The 22232-nt window shown below is 35.4% G+C and overlaps 1 protein-coding gene and 1 non-coding gene across 2 annotated transcripts; one reads left to right on the top strand and one right to left on the bottom strand.

The window, feature by feature from the left end:
* Positions 1-5518: 5518 nt before the first annotated feature.
* Positions 5519-6525, bottom strand: LOC139842126 (uncharacterized mitochondrial protein AtMg00300-like). Its single transcript, XM_071832303.1, has 2 exons — positions 6390-6525; positions 5519-5721 (listed from the first exon to the last, which is right to left on the bottom strand). The coding sequence occupies exons 1-2, from the start codon at positions 6523-6525 to the stop codon at positions 5519-5521; spliced, it is 339 nt and encodes a 112-aa protein (XP_071688404.1).
* Positions 6526-17960: 11435 nt separating this feature from the next.
* On the top strand, positions 17961-18067 carry LOC139845689 (small nucleolar RNA R71). The gene has a single exon (XR_011758452.1). It is a non-coding gene; the product is annotated as a small nucleolar RNA R71 (small nucleolar RNA).
* Positions 18068-22232: the final 4165 nt, after the last annotated feature.

The raw sequence follows: 22232 nt of genomic DNA, 5'->3' as shown, positions 1-22232 counted from the left end.
CAATACTATAACCCCAAGGTAATAGTAGAAATAAATAAAATCCTCCGGTGGTAGATGAAAAAGAAGAATGACAGAGATGAAAGTTAATAGTATATCCAGGATCAGTACTGGAAGAAGCATACTGATGAATACTTTAAAATATGAGTTGAGGGAGAAAGAATGGAAGGTGTGAGTTGTAAGGAAATGAAGGGAGGTGGATTTATAGTAAAAGATCCGACAGAGCAATCAAAATAGATGATCGCATTTAAAGCGGATTCTAATTTCCTAGATTATCAAAGAATCAAATCTCATTATGAAGATTTTCCTCCAAATCTCTTGAACATGGAAATCAATCCTATCTACGTCAAAAGATATGACGAATCTATACCTACTCATTTCACCCTTTAGTGATAACTTCACTCGTACTCTTCATATAATCAAATTATTTTATCCATATCACTCAATGATGATAAAACTCTATTTATCAACTCATAATTGTCATAATAACATTCTCATTGTTAGCCATGACGACTTCTATCAAATTTTGGGGACGAAATTTCTTTAACCGGTAGGTACTGTGACGACCCGGGAATTTCCGACCAAATTTAAACTTTATCTTTATAATATTCCGACACGATAAGCAAAGTTTGTTAAATTAAATCTCAAGGATTTTTAAACTATGTTCATACATTCATTTAACCTCGACCAAACTCCAATGATTCACGAACCATTATATGAACGGATATGATTATATATCTATATGTGTATATATTATAACTTGGAAACGTTAACAAAGTATTAAAAGTATAATACTTTACATAAACGTTATTATTTCAAAATATATATTCAAATAATTATCGATGGAATTAGAAGATGTTATCAAATGATTGATTTAGCAGTTACATTGAATTATGATTTCGAATCTCTGTTAAGAGGTGCACTTTGATTTAGAAAACCTTTCCTTTTTAACGGTATCCGGAATATTTAGTAAAAGTAATTTGTAAAAGTGTCATTAACGAGTGTTAGTCAAAAGTTAGTAATCATTTCCGTTTAAATTTCAAAAATGTACTTTACTTGATTAACTCGTGTCCCTCGATAAATCAACTCTTTAGTTTTCATATTAAAAACATTATTTGGTAAAATAACTACTATTATTTAAAACAAGTAAATTATATAAAACGAACTTGAAATGTAATTGGTTTTGAAAGACTAAATATTATATCATTAGATAAATATTTCAAACATATATACATATTGTACAAATTTACAATTTTAAATAAAAAAAATATACATATATATTTTTAACTTAGTCATAAAACGTCCTGATTTAAAATAAAATTTTTTTGACAAACAACGAGCCATTGATTTATAGAAGCAAATGACCACAACACTCAATTTTATAGAGTTACATTTTTATAAGGTAACTTTGTGATGAGTAAGTCAAATTATTAATAAAGGTACACGTCGCGTAACGAAAAAGGCTAGTTTTCTAAACGTACGAAAGTGCGCTCGAAAAACCGAAAGTGGTACATAAGTCGAGTGACAACGTACGAGTCATTTTAGTAAAAATTACATTTTTACCATGCACGTAAATATAATATAATATATAATTAATTATATGAATTTAATATATTATATATATTATAATATAAAAGAAGTGTCGGCAAGGAATTATATTGGATACCATCTGTTTTAATTTGATCATGCGATCGCATGATGAAACCATACACATCTCATGCGATCGCATGGGATGGTTGGATGGGTTAGATGCTATAAAGTTGAACATTTCTGGTTCAGTGCAACAACTCTCAATTTCTCTTTCTCTTTTACTTACTCCGTATTATATATTTAATTTATATTATTATTATTATTATTATTATTATTATTATTATTATTATTATTATTATTATTATTATTATTATTATTATTATTATTATTATTATTATTATTATTATTATTATTATTATTATTATTATTATTATTATTAAGATTAATATTAGTAGTAGTATTATTATTATTATTAGTATTATACATAAAATACTACGACAAGAGGTACGCGCGAGTTATTTCAAAAATGGATTTTTATGAGTAGGATAGGGCTAAGGAAATTATGGATTATAGCTATGGAGGTGATGGGTATGGATCAGGGGTATAGCTCGTGAGGTCAACGTAGTGTTTATTATCTCCGTTGCGTCTACATATTTTCCTGCAATATTGAATCTCAATATTGATATGTGAGCACTCATAACTTAACTTTTATATATTAATAGTGTATCCCTGACTAGTGCTCGAGTATATAGGATTATGCATGCTTGTACTTTTGATATTGTCATGAGATAGGATATGTTGAATCTTGAATTAGTTACATATGCGGTTGAGATAAGGTATAAGATATGCATGTCGTTAGAAAGCTAGCGAAAAATTAAAAACTTTTCATTTCGATATCAAATGGTTTCGATGATCGAAATTGAAGTTATAGTCAATTGAATCTTTGTATTATTATTGAAAATGATTATTATTATAGTCGTTATAATTTTGATCTAATGATTATTATTATTATTATTATTATTATTATTATTATTATTATTATTATTATTATTATTATTATTATTATTATTATTATTATTATCATCATTATCAATAAAAAGTATTATCATTAAAAATTGTTATTTTTATTATTACTATCGTTATTATCGTTAAAGTTATAATTAAGTATTATCATTAATATTATCATAATATTTATTATCATTAGTATTATTATAATTAAAAACTAATATTAGTAACACCTAATTATTATGATTACTATTATTATCATTAACATGAACGCGATATAAAAGACGATTAAAAGCTATTAGACGAATCGATTAGGAAATAATGAGTATGAGTATCATGATGAAATTAAAATAATGTAAGATATTGATTTAGATAAAATTATCGTTCTTATTATTTTTATCATTAATATTATTATTAAAAGTATCGTTAATATTAAAACTTTTATTTTAACAAAAATTATCATTTAATAGAAATGTCATCGTTATTATGAAATATCATTATTATTATCATTTTAAATAAAATTATTATTTTAAAGTTAATATTAAAAAGTATCGTAAATATTATAGTTATCATAATTAGAATTATCATTTTATAATAATATCATTTTTAGTAAATATAAATATAAATATTTTTATTTTTATTAATAGAATAATAATAATTATTATTACCAAATAATCTAACTTTTACTTATTATTATTATCAATGTTATTTTATCAAATAAATATGTAATAAAAATAATATAATTATCTTAATAAAACCTATTATAATATTTTTATGATATTAAATGAACTTTATAAATTTTATTACTTAAGATATATAAAAGTATATGTTTATATAAAATTTTATTTATTAATAAATCAATTATATTATTTACTCTAATAATTTTTTTAAACTATATAATAATCATGTATAAATTTTAGAAATCATTTTGAATCAAAATGACTTTTGTTGACTTTTGCATATTAGACTTGAGCATTAGGATTGTGATACACTATGACTTAACCTAAATTGTTAGACAAATATTGACCAACATATAAATATATATAATTAATATAGGTTTGTGAATCAAAGGCCAACCATGCACTTGTTCAATGATGTTATATGTATTTTTACTACGAAATACAGTATGGTGAGTTTCATTTGCCTTTTTACCCTTTATATTTTTGGGCTGAGAATACATGCGAACTTTTATAACTGTTTTACGAAATAGACACAAGTAATTGAAACTACATCATATGGGTGAATGATCGAAGCCGAATATGCCCCTTTTTGCTTGGTAGCTTAAGAATTAGTAAACCGATCTACTAATTGACGCGAATCCTAAAGATAGATCTATTGGGCCTAACGAACCCCATCCAAAGTACCGGATGCTTTAGTACTTCGAATTCATTTTTATCATGTCCGAAGGATTTCCCGGAATGATAGGGGATATTCTTATATGCATCTTGTTAATGTCGGTTACCAGGTGTTCACCATATGAATGATTTTTGTCTCTATGCATGGGACGTATATTTATGAGAACTGTAAATGAAATTCTTGTGGTCTATTAAAATAATGGAAATGAATGATTATGATAAACTAATGAACTCACCAACCTTTTGGTTGACAATTTAAAGCGTGTTTATTCTCAGGTATTAAAGAAATCTCCCGCTGTGCATTTGCTCATTTTAGAGATATTACTTGGAGTCATTCATGGCATATTTTGAAAGACGTTGCATTCGAGTCGTTGAAATTCATCAAGATTATTATTAAGTCAATTATAGTTGGATGTATTATGAAATGGTATGCATGCCGTCAACTTTCGTTGTAAAGAAAGTTTGTCTTTTAGAAACGAATGCAATGTTTGTAAAATGTATCATATAGAGGTCAAATACCTCGCGATGTAATCAACTATTGTGAATCGTTTATAATGTATATGAATGGGTCCTTTCACCAATCTGGCTTTGAATGTGTGTACATTTCCATCCACGTCGATCTTCTTCTTGAAGTCCCACTTACACCCAATGGTTTTAGTACCTGGTGTATGATCAATCAAGGTCCAGACTTGATTATCATGCATGGATTGGATCTCGTTGTCCATAGCCTCCTTCCATTTGGTAGACTCAAGGCCTGTCATAGCATCCTGATAGGTCATAGGTTCATCAGAATCTATATTTTCATCATCACCCACTAATATGTGTAAACTATATTTCTTTGGTGGTTGATGAACTCTATCAGATCTACGTATGGGCGGTGGTTGTAGGTCAGTTTCTCTCTCAACAGCAGGCTCGTCGACCTCTTAAGGAGAATCAGTTTCCATGTCAGTTGATTCCTAAATTTCTTCAAGGTCAATTTTGTTCCCACTGGTTCCTTTTAATATGAGATCCCTTTCAAGGAAAACTCTCCTTCGAGACACAAAAACTTTGTTCTCATTAAGGTTGTAAAACAAATATCCAAAAGAATCAGCTGGGTATCCAACAAATAAACACTATTCGGATCTGGGTTCAAGTTTATCTTGAGCTTCACGACGAACGTAAGCCTCACAACCCCAGATTCTTAGATACGAGAGAGACACAGTTTTACCATACCATATCTCATAAGGTGTTTTAGAAACTTTCTTGGTTGGGATGAGGTTAAGGATCCTTGTGGCAGTTTGTAGGGCATAGCCCCAAAAACTGATTGGAAGCTTTGTGCGACTCATCATTGATCGAACCATATCGAGTAATGTTCGATTCCTCCTTTCAGCCACACCATTATGTTGTGGTTTTCTAGGAGGAGCTAATTGTGAGATTATCCCACAACCCCGTAGATGATCACAAAATTAATCATTAATATATTCACCACCTCTATCAGAGCATAGAATCTTAATTCTTTTGTTCAGTTAATTTTATACTTCGTTTTGGTATGCCTTGAACACTCCCAAAGTTTCAGACTTTTGTTTAATTAAATAAACGTAACCATATCTACTGAAGTCATCAGTAAATGTAACGAAGTAACGTTCGTAGTGTCAAGTAGGTGATCTGAAAGGACCACACACATCGGTGTGTACCAACTCCAATAGATCTTTACCTCGTTCAGAGTTTCCTTTGAAAGGTGCCTTTGTCATTTTTCCTAATAAGCAAGAATCACATTCATCATATGTTTTAACATCAAATGGTTCTAAAATTCCATCTGACTGGAGTTTTACTATGCCTTTCTTGTTTATATGGCCTAAACGACAATGCCATAGATACGTTTTATCCAAACCATCTTTGGACGAATCAACATTGTAGATTGAACTATCATTTAGCTTTATTGTGGTTTCCAGGATACCTCTACATGGACTAGCTTTGAAATAAAATATTCCATTCTTGTAAACATTATTGATCTATTATCAAAACTAAAATCAAAACCATCATTAAATAAAACATCAAATGATATTATGTTTCTTGCCATTTTGGCACTGTAGCAAACATTAGACAAAATAATACATAGACCAGAATCAAAAGTGAGCTTATATTCTTCAATCATATCAACAGAGGCAACGTTCTTGTTCCCCATGATTAGATTAAGCTCCCCAGTCTTCAGCTTCCTACTTCTTGTGAGTCCCTGCACATTTGTACAAATGTGAGTACCACATCCTGTGTCCAATACCCAGGAATTAGAAATAGAAGTATGGTTTAGTTCAATCATGAACAAACCTGAAGGTACGGCGACACCCTTGGCCCGTAGTTCATTAAGTTCCTTCAAGTACTAGGTACAATTGCGCCTCCAATGTCCTTTATCCCCACAATGGAAGCATGTTGCTTCTTCAGGAGACTTGGTTTGCGAAATCTTTGATGTAGAAGAGTTAGCAATGCCCTTAGGTTTAGGTTTGAAGTTGGACGTCCCAAATTTACCCTTACCCTTGTCTTTGCCCTTCACTTTGATTTTCTTCTTCTTGATCCCACCTTCACGAATGGCTAGTAAGGTAGTTGTGGGCTTAGCTTTGGTCATGTTACTCTCAGCGGTCTTCAACATGCCATGGAGCTCCATGATTGTTTTCTCCATATTGTTCATATTGTAGTTCATGATGAACCCTTCATATGCACTAGTCAGCGAGTTCAGGATAAAATCTGTTGCAAGCTCCTGACCTATGGGAAAACCAAGGTGCTCCAGCCGGTCTATGTATTCTTTTATTTGTAGTACATGGACACTAACACTACTACCCGTTGCCATTTTGCAACACACAAGAGCTTTTACGGTGTCAAACCGTTCTTGCTTTGCTTGTTGTTGGAACATATCCTTCAATTGGTTCAGCATGTCATACGACCGTAAGCTCTCCATGCCCTTTTGGAGCTCTGGAGACATTGTCACCAACATTAAGCATGCTACCTCATTAGACTCGGAATGACTTTTTTCAAACTCGTCCCTAGCATCTTGAGTAGCTCTTGTTCCGGGTTCTGCCGGTAGGGGTTTCTCAATAGCTGTAACGACCCCAAATCCATTTACCAAGAATGAAGCACATTTTTTTCTATATATATGTTAGGTCCCATTAATACACAATATTTCCAACTCCGTTTTAACCAAAAACATAATATCGTGACTTTACGTTTAACAACTCAATATGGCCCGTGGTACATAAAAGACACATTACAAAGCATTTGCAATAATGACCTGATTTCACAAAACATGGGTTACTACTCAATAACCCAACCCGATACCAAGATCATAATCCCGGGGACTACCAAATCCCCAATCCGCGTCCAAATGTCCGAAAGCTAATCCTCCAAGCTTAAGCAACGCCTAACAACCCTAGTCTAGCAACTAGGCAACTCCGCATCAACAATACCTATAAAAAGGTAAACAACGAGAAGGGTAAGCATAAAGCTTAATGAATGCAGTAATTATACATATACATATATAATCTACTTACTTGCAAACACTTACAAAAATACTACATACGAGCTAGCAGTTCAACAACCATGCAATCACAAATACATAAACTAAATATCCGCAATTCACAATAAGCTAGCATCGCCAATAGCATATAGTTCACAATATAATACGCTAAAACTACAATACGTAACCATGGTTAACCAATCGTACAAAGGAATTGTACTCGCATTTCCCATCGGTGTTCATAACAACTGTTAGTGTACAACGACATATATCACTAACCCCTAGGTGGTATCGTACGCCCGAACTTTAATCCCACCCTCTACGTGAAATGTGTAATCGAACGCTCGAACTTAAATCCCACACCTCACGCCCACACACACACTTGATGATATGGTATCGAACTCCCGAACTTTAAACCCATATCACATATCAACCCGATGTGGTATCGCACGCCCGAACTTGAGTCCCACATCGAATTTCGTACAAGTAAATACATTACATACACACATGTATAATTATTCCACTCACCTTGGAATGCCCGCACAAGTCATGTATAACATGATCTCTGTCCTCAAATCCGAGCAAGTAACCACCTATATCACACATAGGCACAATATACACATAAATATATATATATTCTCTAAAAGAGAACCCGACACAAACATCCCTTAGCCGAGGGATCACACCTTGCTCGTCAAAACTCTCCCATTTAACACTTAATGGACACAAACCAATTACCACTTCGGGTGGTAATTCAAAACAACACAACAAAGTACAATTTAACCCAAAACATAGTTTACACCAATTAGACCAAACCTAGGTCTTAACACTAAATTACTACTTAGGTAGTAATCATTTCAAATGCCAATTACACCAACAACCCCAACACGTGCAATATTGACCCATATTGTTTTTGACCACATTTGACTTATGTTAAAATATCACTTTAACCCAAAATTACTTCTCGCTTTTAATTACATCCAAAAATATCATTTAACACTTAACAAAAGCGTTTATCATCCATTTAATCAAAATGAGTGTCACCATCAATTTTGACCCAATTCAAATTACCCATTTTTACCAAAGTCATAAAAACACCCCGTAATCACTAACGGCTAGTGATTATATTTCCAAAACACCAATTAATAATAAATCAAGTATTTACACTTGATTCACCAAAACTTGACTCACAAATCATTTTGACACCAAACCAAGTCAACACTCATTTTGACTAGTACACAAGTTCTTATGAACATCCAAAATCACCAATACGCTTCCAATCTAGTGATTAAGCACCCAAACCATGACAAATACTTCCAAATTCGTCATCAAACCCTAAACCCACAATAATCGGGTTTACTTACATAATACATACGACAAAACCCCCAATTTCATGAGAAATGGGGTTTATAACCCTAACTAGCTCAAACCCCAAACACGAACAAGAATATTAAACAATAATTTTGGATTTAGAACTTACCAACACTACCACAACGTAGCCGTGAACGAGGAGAAAAACTTTAACTTTTGAGACCCAACCCGAATCACCCTTCTTCTTCCCCAAATCTCCAATTCTCTCTCTAGACCCTTCTCTCTCTCTCTCTAAGATGTTTGGTGGAAGAGAAATGAGTGTGAAATTAGCTCATGATAAGGTTGGATCAGTTCTTATGGCCTCAAACCATCCACAAAGTGAAAAGACCATTATACCCTCAAAATTAGCATTAAAAATCGAATTTAATACCAGATATGGGCAAGCATCGCGTACCGCGACACCCCATTGCGGATGGCGATGATCTCAAATGCGATATACCTACCAGAACGTGATAAGTAGCTTAGGGATTGGGGTTTTCAGGTTGTCACGTTCCAGACATGTGTGTCGCATATCGCGACATGTTAAAACGCGATAAACCCCTCCAATACGCGACAGATTACCAGATTTCATCCCGAACTCAAATTTTAAACCATTTCAAGTCACATGCACCAATGTAGAAGCATTTTAAAGATCAATTACGTACCTTTGGACCTCGTAAGGCGTCCCAAGTGACTTTTCAGAAAACGGGTGTTACAACTCTCCCCCACTAATTGGATCACGTCCCCGTGACCTCCGTCACTTAACCAACCGCACCCACACTGTATGGTCCTCCGACACACCTCTCAACTCGATGTCCATAACAATTTCCAATAACCCTTACATACAATAGGGACCACGCCCTACGATCCTACGAAACACAACCAGGCTCGGCATCCATAATATCTTCCATTAATCCGAAGATTTCACCACACGCTAAGAATCACTAGCGAGCATTACCGCAACCAGCAGTATCTCATACACTCAACGTCCAAATATGGAAAACACCCTTATCCCTTCAAGTTCTCTCGACTAAAACTCACAACAAGCTACATCCATAACAATAACACCCAACGCGACCTACTAGGTCCACTACACTATGAACCGAGTCTTGCATTAATCCAAATCGAGAAGGATCCCTGCCTCATTGAAACTCCGTACTTCGTCGGTTCATAAACACATCACTCAACCGGTAAATCATGAATGTTCTCCGAATCAAGAACTGACTTTCCCTGTCACCCCCATCGGGTTATTCCTCCAACGAAGAAATTTCGATCTCACCGAATAATCACGCTAGGGACACAACTTTCCCATCAATCAACCCGCAGACAACCATCTGCCACTGGATTAATCCAGGACGACAATAATACATCACGAGCTAGACAACACGTCAACACTCGACACATGGTTTCTCCTCCAAACTTTACAACACAACCAAACAAGACGGCCCCCTAGTACTAGCATGGAAACTATTCGTGTACTAGAATCCCATCAACAGTGAATTATCATCACAACAAATTCGCAATTCGCCACACGACCCAAAAAATATTCACCAACGCCTGGTGAATCCTCCTACCTAGACCGCCCATTAAGGATGGCCTCGACATTTAAATGCAACCAACGGGTCACGTCGCTAGGGAAAACACCCTCACAAACAAACAACATCCACTTGTCTCTATGTGAGACAATCGGAATCGGCACTCCCCGTCTCACAATCATCCATAAAATGAAATATTCCACTGACAATTTCCACGAACACATTTCCCGACAGGGAAAAGTACAGTATTCACCACGATGTTGAACTCGTACCCACTCAATGGTGCTATCCAAGTTTATATCATGAGAGCACCCGCAATGACAGTTACTTTCTCTCACGTCCGTGATATCAAACTTCACACTTGGTCTCGTACTGCACTTGGTATTGCACGACCACCTTACATAAGAAGACTTACACTTCACTTGATCCCGTCATAACAGATCTACACATAACATTTCGAAATCATAACTCACAATCGTAACGCACGATCTTGAGTCGACATTAACAACCCATCACTCTTCCTCGTTAGGAACTTCAAATCCCTATTGAGGCCTAGAACGGTACACTACGACACTTCTCTTTACCTATCACCACCGGAGCTCCCTCGGGCGGCAGTAAAAACTCCCCCACTTAGGGTTCAGCTCCACATTCTCACCGCCAAGATGATAACATCCCGCGGAATTACCATTCCACAACACACATGATCATTCTCATCATTGATCATAAACATCGAATCACCTCAAATCCACTATAGGCTCTCAGAGCCGTCATACACAATCATTAGAGATGTCGTACACGCGATGACCTCGCACCTTCATACCACAAATCACAACTAACAGTCTTTCATCGTTCGCAAGTGAACTCCGCCCAACTCTTACATACGCCTCTAAGCATAGGCATATGCCACTCCGCTTAATCAGCCATGCATCTCAGTCGAGAACACCCGACCTTCCACCCAACGAACCTTTATCAACAGTGGCTCACTCTCATAGAGAAGAGTGACCAGTCCGACACCATAATTGCGTCGACCGTAACATCAACACCTCATCATAACCTTCGGTCTAACCGAACATTAAGTCCGCCACCGCCTCACCGGTCATTGATATGCCCGAATTGGACGGTTTATTTATGCGGTGTCGTTAGGTCACAAAACGTCAATTCGGGATATCAACAGAAGAAGTTGATTGTTTAATTTATATATGATGGGCCTAAATCTATTATTCCTTCCTATGGGTTAGCAAGGGCAAATATGACCTAGGGTCGTTCCTTGAGCGGTCGAATTTGAAGCGAAGCTTATTCAGATAATCTACTAATTAAGATTGGGTTTGTACACAATTTAGTATCCAAGACTAGTGGCCAGGTATACCTTGTATGGAGAGTCAGGATCCTTTTGTTCCCAATAAATTGGCGACTGTTCGGAAAATCCAACAACCAAGTCCAACCGGTTTATTCTAGATACCACTTTATCCGGAATATCAAATTATGTAAAGGCAATAGTTGGGTTGAATAGTTTATATAATTTTAATTAAGATATTAAAGCAATATAATTAAAATAAGCTAGCTAGCATGCAACAGCTAAGGACAGAGAAGACGTGGTTCACCATGATTTAAGATAACATAGTGTCGGGATGATTATGAGACACTCCTTGGATAGATATACCTTGGTGTGAACACTAGATTCCCAACTAAGCGGTTTCCCAGTTAGCATGTCACCAGGAACTAGGCTTTGAAGATTCTGATTGGATGGGCTATGCTCAACTCTTGACGCTTTATCCGGTTGAAGGATATAAGCAGCCCATCTTGGATGCAATGCATACCTTGGGCCCACGAATAAAGTAGCATAGCCATATACATATAATATCCAACCTTTCTTAACACCTTAGTGCATTACCCAAGTGAGTGGTTATGATTGTGTTTCGAATTCTTTTCTGTCAATGGTTTGGTAAAATCTAAGGATTTTTAGAAAAATTAGAACCTCTGATAGTTCTCAGTCATCCTTAAAGATTTATAAGCTTAGTTTGTATTGTACTGCGTTAAACTCTCATTTATGATTTAAACCAGCCCTTACTTAAATCTACCCAATAAATCCCTTAGTTATCCACCATGTACTAGACTTATAGTGGTTCAATAGCTTCTAACCTTGACCATGCTCAAGTGGACCTATAGTACTTCAACACTGTACTCTACTGTTGCAACATTATTTCCTCGAGTCTTATACTCTTGACCAATGTCTTGATCTGGTCCTACGGTAATTCCCCATGTACTTTGTAGTATTTCCAATGGCTTCATACATGGACCAATGTATAAACACAGATAATTAATTACCTTTTAATTGTCGACTTTATAAAAGGTTTTAATCAAGTTTATTGGTGGAAGGACCATAATAATGAGGTTTAATATCATAGACAGAAAGCGAGTACGAAACGATAATCATCCCCTAACTAACATTATTAAATCATGGCAAACAATCAAGCAATTACTCATACATCATGGCAACAAGCATTTCTAATATTAATAAATCACAAATACCGAACAAGAATATTATAATAAATTAATAAAAGAAAGGATAGATGTTACCGAATAATGTCGGCAGAATAACACTTGTATTTCTTCATAATATCTGTAGCGTTACAATGCTCGATAGCTTCTACTACGAACTACATACTAATCTCCTATTGATCACTAGAGAGCGACAATAGAGAGATAATTACATTTCCTAATCTCTGTACTTTTCTCTCTCTAGAATCTAGAGAGAGAAAGTAGAGAGAGAACTAATCTCCTATAGATCACTAGAGAGTGACTATAGAGAGATATTTAGAGAGAGAAGTGAAGAATTGGTCTGTGTTAAAATGAATGCAAAAACCTCTTTAAATAGGCAAAATTTTCCTGGTAAACGGCTGGCAGGCCGTTTGCCAAGGCCGTTTACCAGGGCAAGCCGTTTTTGGTGCCCGTTTGCTGGCTGGCCGTTTGCCATAGCGGCAGGCCATTTGGCAAGCTGTTTGGCAAGCCGTTTGGCCTGCCCTGGTTTGCTGAATTCACTGGATCGTAACTTGATTTCTGGTCTTTCACCATTTTCGCTCTAGAATCTTCGTTTTAGCTCCAATTCTGATGATTCTTGTGCCCACGAGTTCGTAATTGAATATCCTACAACATGAGATTAATTAAATAAACTTTTCCAAAAATTATAAAATAAGTTATTTAAACGCGAGTTAATCGTCTTAGCCGGTTTTGCTCGTTTTTCCTCGTTTTTCATCCGTTTTTAGTGATTCTTGAAACATAGCCTTTGTAATGACATAATCTACTAAATAAAGCAAATAAATGATTATTTAAATGATAAATTCAATTACTTTATCATAAATAGGGCTAATATCGTGGGTAAAAATGTGACTTTTTAGCCGACATCAAATATCCCACACTTAGACTTTGCTTGTCCTCAAGCAAACCTCTCTTTTATTTTGAGTTCAAGGATGCTTCTAAGGTTTCTGTTCTATTATTCAAGTGGCTTGTTATTTATTATAAGAGCAAAATCAGACAAACCGTCTTCTAAAAGGGTAGAAACTATCTCTGCAAGCATGAGGGGAGGTTACATGACATTGGCTTCCTTACATGGGTCACTCAAATCACTCAAGTGTTTAGGGTTCCCTATAAATCTATGAAATGAATTCGCTTATAGCCAGTCATGCTGCAAGTATTGTCATAGGCTTGACCAAGAATCAAATCTCCATCGGTAAGATAAGGACGGCACTAATCTTCTCCCTAATCATTCTTTCAAGAGGAAGAGCGGGTTTAAAGGTTGGTTTGCGGAGAAAAGTGAAGGTTTTGATATGGCGAAAAGGGTGATTTCAAATCATTTAAATTTAGAGAGATTCGATAGATTTCGGTTTCAATGATGATATACTTTTTCTAGGAAAGATGATACTCTATTTTTGTTGAAGAGTTCCTTTAGAGGGTGCTGATTTTCAGCGAAGACTTTGCTTCTTTTCTGCAATCCTCCTGGGTCACAATCTTCATTTTCTTGAGAATATATGCTTTTATTTGAAAACTTTTCTCTTTTTTATTTTTGAGACTTTGCTCAACAATTTTTTTTTTTTTTTTTTTTTGCGTATCTCATCTTCATAGCTTTGTCTATTTCTTCTTGTGCCCAGAGAGAAAGGTATTTCACCAGAAATAGGTCTTTTTGACCTATCAAAAACAGTCTGCAATTTCAGAATTTTTCGACAAGTGTTTGAAGTAATCATGGTCGATCTATCTCTTTGAATTTCTAGATTTTGGAAATGAGAAAAGAAAGAGAGTGGAAAGGGTAACGTATTTGATAGTGAATTTGGGAGTGAGTATTTTCTGATTCATCAACTCTTTGGTGTGAGTTGATCGGTTTAAATGCGTGGAGTGAAAATGGAAACGGATGGTTTTTGTCTTCTCTATTCAGAATTATTTCGGAAGGAGTATCGAACCTACACCACGTATGACGCTTACTAACCATTGGCCTCAAAATGCATGTCAAGATCAAGTTCTAACTCTAAATGCTAACATTGGCACTCTCAACTGAAAAGATAGTGAATCATTAAAAATGAATGCTTATTGGGCCATTTTTGGGGTGCCTCACAACAATTATATTGGGTTGATAATGCCTAGTCATGCAATGCTCTTTTAGAGAATTGGTTCATCCTTAAGAAGATTTACGTCCTCATTTGTCTTAATTTTAGAACAAACAAGCTTGATTTTTGAAAGTACTTTTTCAGAAAGTATCATTTAGTCAAAATTTTTGAAAAATTTACGTTGATGACAAAGAATCTAAATAGTAGGTATACTCGAAAATCTTAGTAAAATTTTAAGTTAAAAACATTTTCCGAGCATCTCCTAGCTAATTACGGTGTACTACACCGCTATCCCACACTTAGAGGAACATTGTCCCTAATGTTCATTCTTAGATTTTAGGGAGATAAAATCCCACACTTAGGGTTTGAACATGTCGAAAAATGTATCTAAGCTCAATATTGGGTTAGAATCCCACACTTAGTGATAAGCTTAGGATTGGGTATAGTTTAAGGATATAACGAAGCAAAGTAAACGAATAGAAAGAAACGAGTTACTCACCTTGGGTGCGGTTGTGAGTGGAGGATCTGAAGGTAGACGGATTCGGAACCATCTTCGGCTGGATTCTAATCGGTCTTCTTGAAGTGTACTCGAGCTCATTAGGGCATTCTCATCCTTCATACAACATCCACCAATAACTTGCAATAAAATAATCAACAGGTTTCCTTGTCGTTTCATTATTCGAAAACTCTCCACCTCAGGCATCAATAACTGTCTATTACTTGTAAAAATGGAAAAGATCAAACCTAGACTGGTGATTAAGCTTTAGGCCATAGACTCACTGACTTGTGTTTTGATGAAAAAGTTATTTGGAAACTTGAGGTTTATGAAAATTCAACAAATCAGTGTATGACTAAAAAGCTTAATCCCACACTTAAAGTGTTGACTGCCTTTAAATTTAAGACTTTGAAAATGATGTAAATATTGCAATTAAGTTCATGACAACTAAGAAACTTTGAAAATCTCATTTTAAGTTTCACTTTCTCACTTATTCAATTAAGCTAATTATCTTAATCTAACTATTACTAAAACTATAGAAAAATAAACACACGGGTTGCCTCCCGAAAAGCGCTTGTTTTTGTTCGAGTCACGAGCCTGACTCATGCCTTATTTATTAGGAAATCTAGGCAGCTCCCTTGCATCCATCAGTAGACACAAGAGGTAATATTGGAACATACCGAAAGGATTGAAGCGGACATAGAATAAGGTATGTCCAATGAGAGGAGAAGGTGGTTTGAAGTGAATGCTTTGTTTAACTTGAGGTATAACAAAGCTATCAACATCTTTTATCTCCTTGACTGGTGTGGTTGGTCAAACGGGTCCTCATCACTCAATGATGTGTATGTCATTATGTATTTGAGTGATGGTTTATAGGGTAGCCCTGACGCAAAACCCGTCTTTCTTCTTTGTGACTTCAGGTTGGTCTAATGTTGTACTCTAAGGATGGAGGTGGGACAATGTCCATTGACGTCTCCAATACGGTAGCAACATTAGCAACTACTTCGATGCTAGAATCCTCCATCTTCTTCTCATCCGGGCTTTCCATTTCAATTTCTTCCTCCACCTCCTAGTCACTCTGATAGGGAGTTTCAAGAATAATTAGTTCAGAGAGTTCTTCTAGAACGAAATCTTCTCCAGTCATTAAAAGATCAAAATAAGGTGGGAGTGAAGATTGAGTTGGTGTGGAGTGGTTATTTTTCTTGTCTTCTACTTCTATCTTCTTCTCATCATTCTCGGAATAAGAGTTGACTTTTCTAGTGGAGATGGTATTTACTTCGCCGTTCCCGTCAGAAGGGCATACAGACTCGTCGATCGTGAAAGTGACCTCTTCTCAGATCTCTCAAGGTGATAGTCCGTGAATAAACGTGAATGATCACTTTGGCTGTATTCATGAAAGACCTTCCTAAGATGATAGAGATTTTCATGTCTTCCTTATAGTCCATAACCAAAAAATCGGTTGGAAAAAGGAATTTGTTGACCTTAACCATGACGTTCTCAGTTATTCCCTTAGGATATCTAATGGATTGTTCAACTAGCTGGATGCTCATTTTGGTAGGGTTAAGGTTTCCAATTTCGAGTCTCTGGAACAGTGAGTAGGGCATGAGATTGATGCTGGCACCAAGGTCAGCGAGAGAATAGATAGTACCAGATTGGTAGATTGAACAATGAAGGGTAAATCGTCCAGTATCCCCTAGTTTTTCAGGAAGAGTATTTAAGAGAATAGCTGAACAATCCGCGTTCAGCGGGACATTGGGTACTTCGGGTACCTTATCCTTTGTTGATAGGATTTTCCTAAAATACTTCTTACTATGAGGATTTTTAGACATAGTGTCCAAAAATTTACCATCAAGCTTGAAAGATTTCATCTTGTTATGTCTTTGCTTGAGATGGCCCGGAAATGGAATGGGTTCTTTCCCAGTAGGTTTAGGTGATGGCTCAATGACTACTACCGAATGGGTATTAGTTAGTTTCTTCTCCTTAGAAGAAACTGAAGGTTGTCTATGTGCCACCTTTGAGTCATTTTTAGGACAACCTAGAGAATCGAGACGTTAATTTAGCTGGCTTATTTTATTTTCAAGACTACTCAAGTGATTAGTCATGACTAAGTCAGCTGCGTCTTGTCTTACTGTGATCATGTTGATGATTCGCAGTAGGACATCGTCTGGACTTGTCTCTAGAGGGGTAGTGGTTTTGGTAGGTTGGGTGTGTGGATGAGCTATGATCTTATTAGAGTAGACAAAAAAGTCCTCACATTTAGCCTCGTATACCTTGGGTGGATGTGGGTCAGTACAAATCTGGCATAATTGCACTTGAGTCACATGTTGCGGGATTTTCTTTAGCTCTTCGACTTCTTTGGTGAGGTTTTCTATTTGGTTCTAGAGAAATTTAATGGTTTTATTTTCTATAGGATCGGAGGCAGAAAGCGGTGTTGTTGATGAAATGTGCTCTTCCGTGTTCCAGTCGTGATGGTGCATAGTCATTTCCTCGATCAATCTCTAGGCCTCGTCATCAGTGAAGTTCATGAAGTTACCTTGAGAAACAACATCAAGAGTAGACTTATTGTTCTGATTCAGATCTTTGTAGAAGGACAAAATCTGATCAGAGCTCTCAAGACGGTGGTTTGGGCATCTTTGAAGCAAGTGTTTGAATCTTTCCCATGCAGTGTAGAGTGATTCATCGTATTCTTGTTGAAAGCTTACGATATCATTCCTAAGTCTGATTTGTTTTGATGGGGGAAAGTACTTGATTAAGAAAGTTGTTGCCATTTCCTCTCATGAGGTGATAGAGTTGGGTTCTAACCCCTCGAACCAGGTTTTTGCATGAAGAGTTAAGGAATAGGGGAACAGATACAGATGAACTACATCTTGTTCAACCCCGTTTTTCTTATATGAGTTGGATAAGGAGAGGAATCTATCTAAGTGAGAGTTGGGATCGTCAATTGGTAAGCTATGGAACTGGCAATGGTTGTGAATGAGTTGTATGATGCTATGCTTAAGCACAAAAGACGCTCCGTTAACCTCTGGATAGAGTATCGGTCCTCCTTGTCCTTCTAGCGAGAGTTTGGTGATGTCAGCGAGAGTGATGCGTGCGGCCATCATCGAACTATCGACAGGTAAGTGTGGATCTCGTCGGATGGGTAAAATGTATGATATCAGATAGAAGAAAGGATGTGTTAGAAGAATTCTTAGCGGCCTAAGTAGGTTAAACCATCCTAAAGGTTCACTAATAAGGAAGTCCATTTTAAACGTTTTAGTTAATCTAAATTAAGCTAATATTATCTAACCTAACTACGGTAAACTAGTAACTTCTAACAAATCTAGTGTCAGTCAAAAGGGTCACTAAAAAACTAACTAATCTAAACAGGCTCCAAATCGTACTACCGCTCCCCGGCAGCGGCGCCAAAAATTTAACTACACCTATGATATTCCCGAATCGGACGGTTTATTTATGCGGTGTCATTAGGTCGCAAAACGTCAATTCAGGATATCAATAGAAGAAGTTGATTGTTTAATTTATATATGCTGGGCCTAAATCTATTATTCCTTCCTATGGGTTAGCAAGAGCAAATATTACCTAAGGTCGTTCCTTGAGCGGTCGAATTTGAAGCGGAGCTTATTCAAATAATCTAGTAATTAAGATTGGGTTTGTACACAATTTAGTATCCAAGACTAGTTGTCAGGTACACCTTGTGTAGAGAGGCAGGATCCTTTTAGTCCCAATAAATTGGCGACTGTTCGGAAAATCCAACAACCAAGTCCAACCGGTTTATTCTAGACACCACTTTATCTGGAATATCAAATTATGTAAAGGCAATAGTTGGGTTGAATAGTTTATATAATTTTAATTAAGATATTAAAGCAATATAATTAAAATAAGCTAGCTAGCATGCAACAGCTAAGGACAGAGAAGACGTAGTTCACCCTGATTTAAGATAACGTAGTGTCGGGATGATTATGAGACACTCCTTGGATAGATATACCTTGGTGTGAACACTAGATTCCCTACTAAGCGGTTTCCCAGTTAGCATGTCACAAGGAACTAGGCTTTGAAGATTCTGATCAGATGGACTATGCTCAACTCCCGAAGCTTTATTCGGTTTAAGGATATAAGCGGCCCATCTTGGATGAAATGCATACCTTGGGCGCACGAATAAAGTAGCATAGCCATATACATATAATATCCAACCTTTCTTAACACCTTAGTGCATCACCCAAGTGAGTGGTTATGATTGTGTTTCGAATTCTTTTCTGTCAATGGTTTGGTAAAATCTAAGGGTTTTTAGACAAATTAGAACCTCTGATAGTTCTCAGTCATCCTTAAAGATTTATAAGCTTAGTTTGTATTGTAGTGCGTTAAACTCCCATTTATGATTTGAACCAGCCCTTACTTAAATCTACCCAATAAATCCCTTAGTTATCCACCATGTACTAGACTTATAGTGGTTCCATAGCTTCTAACGTTGACCATGCTCAAGTGGTCCTATAGTACTTCAACATTGTACTCAACTGTTGCAACATTATTTCTTCGAGTCTTATACACTTGACCAATGTCTTGATCTGGTCCTACGGTAATTCCCCATGTACTTTGTAGTATTTCCAGTGGGTTCATACATTGACCAATGTATAAATACAGATAATTAATTACCATATAATTGTCGACTTTATAAAAGTTTTCAATCACGTTTATTGGTGGAAGGACGATAATAACGAGGTTTAATATCAAAGACAGAAAGCGAGTACGGAACGATAATCATCCCCTAACTAACATTATTAAATAATGAATAAACAATCAAGCAATTACTCACACATCATGGCAACAAGCATTTCTAATATTAATAAATCACAAACATCGAACAAGAATATTATAATAAATTAATAAAAGAAAGGATAGATGTTACCGAATAATGTCGGCAGAATAACACTTGTATTTCTTCATAATATCCGTAGCATTACAATGCTCGATAGCTTCTACTACTAACTACATACTAATCTCCTATTGATCACTAGAGAGTGACAATAGAGAGATAATTACATTTCCTAATCTCTGTACTTTTCTCTCTCTAGAATCTAGAGAGAAAGTAGAGAGAGAACTAATCTCCTATAGATCACTAGAGAGCGACTATAGAGAGATATTTAGAGAGAGAAGTGAAGAATTGGTGGGTGTTGAAATGAATGCAAAAAGCTCTTTAAATAGGCAAAATTTTCCTGGCAAACGGCTGGCAGGCCGTTTGCCAAGGTCGTTTGTCAGGGTGTAAAAAATTGCATTAGGTAAAAAATTGGTAATTATCACAAAAACTAGGAATTTATAGAGTTTAGGGGTGTAATTTTTACCAATTTGCTGAAGAATGAGAATCTAGGCATGATTAGAGCAAGAAAAATGACGAATTACGGTGAAAAATGGCGAATTTTAGAGAGGATTTTGGGGTTGGTTCGTGGTTGAGTGTGTGTTTTGTGGATGAAGAGCAGAACTCGCTGTCTATTTGTTTCTGACCTACATTTGGTCCCCATGCGATCGCATGGGTTCCAAGTGCAAACCCCATGCGATCGCATGGGGTGCCGGCTACAGTAGTTTCAGTTTTTTTTTTTTTTTTAATTTTTATATCTTATACTAATTAAAACAATTAAGTAATTGATTTTAAAATTTTGTTTCCCTTGTTATTTAGGACGAGGTCGTTTCGGATCGATGTCCTTTGACAAAATTTTAAAATTTGTCTTTTTGTAGCGATTGTTTTAAAAGCTAAGATTTTTAGGTTTTTTTTTTTTTTTATGTTTTTGGCATACTTTAATTCAATAAGATTAAAAATAATGATAATAAAAGTTCTCGTCCCTCCCTCGGGTAAAGCAATTTCGGTTCAAAGACCTAGTCTTCAACTTACGATGAATTTTAAAAATCATATTTTTAACTTAATGAGATAAAGTAAATTTTTGTTGTTAAATTCACACCAAACTTAAAATAAAAATACATAAAATTAAAAATTCTTATTTTAAAAATTAAAAAATTCACACCAAACTTAATTTAAAAATTCATATTATAAAATCACACCAAACTTATATTATATTTTTCAAATATTTACAATTTTAAATATATTGTTTTTACAAAGTTTACAATATTAATTTAAGATTTATATATTAATTTTAAAAACATGGTAAAAATAAAATTAAAAATCTTTTTGGTTTTTTATCCCACTTTAATCAATCAAATATTATCAAAAATAAGCGCCCCTCTTTTCGGTAAAGTAATTTAGGTTCCATGACCTAATTTAACTCATGACGAATTTTTGAAATATTTTGGGTTGATTGATTAAAGATATTTATACCTTAAGAATAAACGTTAAATTTCGCAGTGATGTAATAAATTTTTGTATGATATCAATAATTTCGGTCGCCAAACCTAATTTTATTTAATACCAATTTAATACTTTATAGCGAACAAATTAGCGTTTATTATCAAAAGGTTAAAAATAAAAAAAAAATAAAAATAAAAACTGTACAGACTTACCTGTGAGATAGTATTCTTAGTTATATGATCTATCCCATTCATAAGATAGTTGGTTTAATTGGTTTTCCATGGCTATATAGGCGTAACCTCGAGCATTCAGTGTTTTTTCTACTAAACATATGAACGGTCAGTCTCTGCATAAAGTATTAAATTCGGTATTTGAATAGGTTTGATTATTTGAACATTTACCTCCATGTGACCATTTTCCGCATTTGTGACATCGTTCTAGGTGTCGTGCTCTTCTTTTCGCTGCGGATTTTGATTTTCCTTTACCAAATTGTAACTTATTATCTTCGCATCTGGATTCTTTTCTTACTCCGTCCAATCTTTCTCTGATTACTGATACTATTTCACTCGGTAGTGTGTCATTATTACGTTTAGTGA

This window comes from Rutidosis leptorrhynchoides, chromosome 4, assembly GCF_046630445.1.
Source record: "Rutidosis leptorrhynchoides isolate AG116_Rl617_1_P2 chromosome 4, CSIRO_AGI_Rlap_v1, whole genome shotgun sequence".
NCBI lineage: Eukaryota > Viridiplantae > Streptophyta > Magnoliopsida > Asterales > Asteraceae > Rutidosis > Rutidosis leptorrhynchoides.
This window is presented reverse-complemented; position numbering and strand designations above follow the sequence as displayed.

Coding starts and splice junctions, on each gene's coding strand:
- LOC139842126 (XM_071832303.1), bottom strand. CDS start 6,525: ATGGAGCTCCATGGCATGTTGAAGACCGCTGAGAGTAACATGACCAAA. Junction 5,722..6,389: donor GGGCAAAGACAAGGGTAAGG/GTAAATTTGGGA, acceptor ATTGTCGTTTAG/GCCATATAAACAAGAAAGGC.